Here is a 4,935-nt window from a genome sequence, read left to right as displayed (position 1 = left end):
TCCACTATAGCAGCTCCTGCCTTCCGAACTCCTTCTTCCAGAAAACTGCTGCCGTCCGTGAACGAGGTGGCTTCAGCCTCCATCAGAGGCTGATCCGACAAGTCTCTCCGCCATCCGTGTGCCTCAGCAAGCACTTGTTGACAATCGTGGATAGGCGGGTCGAGGTCAGGGTCCGGCAGCAGCGTGGCTGGATTTAAGCTCGCGGCAGAGCAAAAGTAACGCGGTCTGAATTCAGTAACAGAGTGTGATAGTGAGTCATGCGAGCATTTGTGAGCCAGCGGTCGGGGGGCTGGCGGACAACACTCTCTAAAGCATGAGATGCTGAGATTACTAATTCTGTCCCATAGTCAATTTGTCAGCATCTTTTACTAGGATGGCAACTGCTGCTACGATCCTTCGACAGGCTGGCCACCCTGTGGCTACTGGGTCTAATTTTTTTTTCTTGGACAGATATGCTACCGATCTTTTCCAGGGCCCCAGTCTCTGAGTTAGGACCCCTTTTGCAATTCTCTTATTTTCTGCCACATACAGGTGGAAAGGCTTAGTTACACTGGGGAGTCCTAGAGCCGGTGCAGACATTAAAGCCGTTTTAATGTTATCAAAAGCCCGTTGTTCCTCTTTTCCCCACTTGAAGGGCTGACTGTTCTTAGTGAGGGGATATAACGGGGCTGCCATCTCAGCAAATCCAGGTATCCACAGGCAGCAAAACCCAGCAGTACCTAAAAATTCTCTGACTTGCCTTGGGTTAGAGGGTGGTGGGATGTGAAACACTGTCTCTTTTCTGGCCTCAGACAACCATCTTTTTCCATCCTTAAGAAGGTACCATATTATTAGGCTCTCTGGTTTTCCTAACTACAGTGGCCAGAAGTCTGTGAAAATTTTTCCCTTGGTGCTTTTTTCTCTTTATTTTTTTAGCTTTTTCTGACTCTGTTATGATAAACCTTTTCAGCCACCTGCACTAATTCTCTTAATGACTTATCTTGCAACCATTCGAGCTTCTGCACCTTCTTTCTGATGTCCCTGCTAGACAGATCAATAAAGGCAACCATCACTGTAGCCCTATGCTCTTCACTACCAGGGTCATATGGGGTAAACCGATGGAATGCCTCCATCAGTCTTTCTAGAAATGCTGAAGGAGACTCATCGGACCCCTGAGTTACTCCATCTTTAAGTAGGTACCCCAGGTAACTGACCTGTCACTTGCAGATCTGGGCCTTTTTGGCAGAGGCTCGATAGCCTTGTTCTCCCAGCTCTGTGAGGAGATGCTTCGTTCCTTCTAGACACTGTTCTTTGTGAGCCGCTGCCAGGACGAGGTCATCCACATACTGCAACAGAGTTACCTGGGGGTTAGAGGCTCGGAACACAGCCAGGTCCTGGTGCAGAGCCTCATCGAAGATGGTGGGCGAGTTTTTGAACCCTTGAGGCAGGCGGGTCCAGGTGAGTTGTCCTGCTAGGCCAGTCTCTGGATCTTTCCACTCAAAGGCAAAGTAATCCTGACTCTTTACAGTCAGCGGCAAACAGAAGAATGCATCTTTGAGATCCAGTACTGAATACCAGGTCCTGTCTGGAGGTAAAGAACTCAAAAGATTAGAGGGATTAGGGACAGTGGCATGGAGATCGGCCATGCATTTGTTTACCTCTCAGAGGTCTTGGACTGGTCGATAGTCATTAGTCCCAGGCTTCTGAACTGGCAGCAAGGGCGAGTTCCACGCTGATTGGCACTTCCGTAGGATTCCCAGCTGGAGCAAGTGGGCAATGTGGGGTTGGATGCCCTCGTGTGCTTCTCTGGTCATTGGGTACTGGTGGACAGCTATAGGGCTGGCTTGAGCTTTTAATTCTACGTGGATGGGGGGCAGGTTCTTAGCTTTTCCTATTCCTGCTGTTTTTGCCCATGCCTGGGGGTAGTTTTCTAAACACCAGTCCATCTGCCCAGTCTGCTGCCCACACTTTTCAAACAATTGGTATTCATATTCTAACCTGAGGGTTAATACCTGGAGAGGCTTCCCTTGCTGATCTAGCACCCGAGGTCCCTTGGGGTCAAAATGAATTTGTGCACCCATTTTGGTGAGGAGATCTCTTCCCAGCAGTGGGTAGGGGCACTCAGGAATGACTATGAACGAGTGGGATACCCGGCCCACGCCTAGGTCCACTGTTCTTCGGGTAGTCCAGGAGTACTGTTTGTACCCTGTAGCCCCTTGTACCCACGACTTTTTCTTGAGAAGAGGTCCCTTTGCTTGTAACAATACTGAATTTTCGGCTCCTGTGTCTACCACGAACTGAATAGGCTTCCCCTCCACTTCAAGAGTTACCCTGGGTTCGGGGAGGGGACCCAAACCTTGTCTCCCGTAATCACTGTCTTCCTGCAAGGTCGAGACTTTGGGGGCTTGAGGTTCTTTCTTTTTCTTAGGGCAGTTTCGCACCCAGTGTCCCCTCTCCCTACAGCAAGCACATTGATCCTTTGCCAGGGGTCCCTTCTTATTGCTTGGCACCATATTATTAGGCTCTCTGGTTTCCCTAACTACAGTGGCCAGAAGTCTGTGAAAATTTTTCTCTTGGCGCTTTTCTCTCTTTATTTCTTTAGCTTCTTCTGACTCTCTGTTATGATAAACCTTTTCAGCCACCTGCACTAATTCTCTTAATGACTTATCTTGCAACCCTTCGAGCTTCTGCAGCTTCTTTCTGATGTCCCTGCTAAACTGATCAATAAAGGCAACCGTCACTGTAGCCTTATGCTTTTCACTACCAGGGTCATATGGGGTAAACCGACGGAATGCCTCCATGAGTCTTTCTAGAAATGCTGACGGCGACTCATCGGACCCCTGAGTTATCTCTCTCACCTTAGTCAAATTGGTGGGGCATTTTGCTGCCCCTCTGAGACCTGCCATTAGAGCCTGGTGATAGACCTTTAGGTGCTCCCTATCTTCAGCCGAATTGAAGTCCCAGTTTGGTCTGATCAATGGGAAACCTGCATCTATAACATCAGGAAGGAGAGTAGGTCGCCCATCAGCCCCTGGCACATTCTTTCGAGCCTCAAGGAGGATTCGTTGTCTCTCCTCTGTGGTGAACAGGACCTGGAGAAGTTGCTGGCAGTCATCCCAGGTGGGCTGATGAGTAAAGAGGAGAGATTCTACAAGGTTAGTAAGACCTTGGGGGTTTTCAGAGAAAGGAGGATTCTGAGATTTCCAATTGTAAAGATCAGAGGAAGAGAAAGGCCAATACTGTAAGGGCTGATTGCCCTCTTCATCAGGGGGGCCGTAAGCCCGCAGGGGGAAAATAGGAAGAGCATCTGGAGGGGCTACTCGTTTACTGCGTGTCCCTTGAGCAGGCCCTCCCTCTGGTTCATTCTCTGGTGGGCTCTCCTAAGGCCAATACTGTAAGGGCTGATTGCCTTCTTCATCAGGGGGGCCGTAAGCCCGCAGGGGGAAAATAGGAACAGCATCTGGAGGGGCCACTCGTTTACTGCGTGTCCCTTGAGCAGGCCCTCCCTCTGGTTCATTCTCTGGTGGGCTCTCCTCCGGTGGAGCAGATGGTCACAGCATCTGGAGGGGCCACTCGTTTACTGCGTGTCCCTTGAGCAGGCCCTCCCTCTGGTTCTGGTTCATTCTCTGGTGGGCCTTCGTCTGGCAGAGCAGACGGTCGAGCTGCCTGTGATCGGAAAGGAGGAAGGTGGGGAGGGGGGTCAGAAGCTGCCTGCGATCTGAAAGGAGGAGGCTGGGGAGGAGGGTCAGAAAGAAGCCAGTCCGGGTCGGTGGACGGCAACACCTCCGGTTTCCTTTTTGCTCCTCAGAGAGCAAATACAGCCGCTGGACCTGTTAAAGGAACAAAGGGACGGACCCAGGAAGGAGGATCCGTGACTAAATCTTCCCAGACAATAATATAAAATGTCTGTTCTGGGAGATGTTCAGAATTGAAAATTTTCCTTTTCACTGCCGTGATCAGCGGCAGAGAGAAGGTACCTTCACCAGGCCATCCGAGTTGGAAAGCCGGCCACTCCTCAGAACAAAGTGTTACCCATTTATTTTTTTAATCGGCACAGACAAACCATCAGCTCTGGATTTCACATCAGTCCAGTGTTTCAAAGTCAGACTCAGAGGGGTTGAGACAGTTTGCCCCATGTCGCCCCAGAAACCCATCAGTCCCCACACACACAACCAGACAGACAAGAAACAAAACACCGATGCGCCCCTACCATGAGTGCTGCTACCACCAGATTATCAGAAAACTCGGAAGGAGTCTCCTACAGAGGAATCTGGAGTGTCCTCCAGAATTCCTGTGGCTGCGGTGTGCCGGCACATCTGCCCCACCGCTTGACCACTACAGATGGCTCCCCTACGGAGCCCCAGAAAATCTAAAATCAGACCGGTGATTACTTCTTTGAGCCACTGAAATCAGATGACAACAGACAACTCACAGCAGACAGCGAAAGACACAGACACAGTCAGACAGACAACCGTGGTACCTACTCGAGTGATCCTCCGTTCTCTAGTATCTGGTCCCAGGGAGAGTGAGCCAATCCCGGGCAAGCCCCCAAAATGTAAGACCCGTGCACTTTGCACAAATCCCACACCAGGGGTGGCTCACTTCACAAAGACCACAAGACAAGAGATGCTGCAATCAGGCCAATAATATAAAATGTCTGTTCTGGGAGATGTTCAGAATTGAAAATTTTCCTTTTCACTGCCATGATCAGCGGCAGAGAGAAGGTACCTTCAGCAGGCCATCCGAGCTGGAAAGCTGGCCACTCCTCAGAACAAAGTGTTACTCATTTATTTTTTTTAATTGGCACAGACAAACCATCAGCTCTGGATTTCACGTCAGTCCAGTATTTCAGAGTCAGACTCAAAGGAGTTGAGACAGTTTGCCCTATGTCGCCCCAGAAACCCATCAGTCCCCACACACACAACCAGACAGACAAGAAACAATACACCGATGCAC

General features: G+C 50.1%; 1 protein-coding gene across 1 annotated transcript; it reads right to left on the bottom strand.

The window, feature by feature from the left end:
• Positions 1–1,409: 1,409 nt before the first annotated feature.
• On the bottom strand, positions 1,410–2,904 carry LOC103599693. The gene is made up of 2 exons (XM_008583837.1): positions 1,638–2,904; positions 1,410–1,499 (listed from the first exon to the last, which is right to left on the bottom strand). The coding sequence occupies exon 1, from the start codon at positions 2,883–2,885 to the stop codon at positions 1,641–1,643; it is 1,245 nt and encodes a 414-aa protein (XP_008582059.1). The 5' UTR covers positions 2,886–2,904; the 3' UTR covers positions 1,410–1,499; positions 1,638–1,640.
• Positions 2,905–4,935: the final 2,031 nt, after the last annotated feature.

Source organism: Galeopterus variegatus, unplaced genomic scaffold, assembly GCF_000696425.1.
Source record: "Galeopterus variegatus unplaced genomic scaffold, G_variegatus-3.0.2 Scaffold3060, whole genome shotgun sequence".
Classification (NCBI taxonomy): Eukaryota; Metazoa; Chordata; class Mammalia; order Dermoptera; family Cynocephalidae; genus Galeopterus; species Galeopterus variegatus.
This window is presented reverse-complemented; position numbering and strand designations above follow the sequence as displayed.

What these genes read in the sequence shown, in the direction of transcription:
- LOC103599693 (XM_008583837.1), bottom strand. Translation starts at nt 2,885, where the DNA reads ATGGCAGGTCTCAGAGGGGCAGCAAAATGCCCCACCAATTTGACTAAG.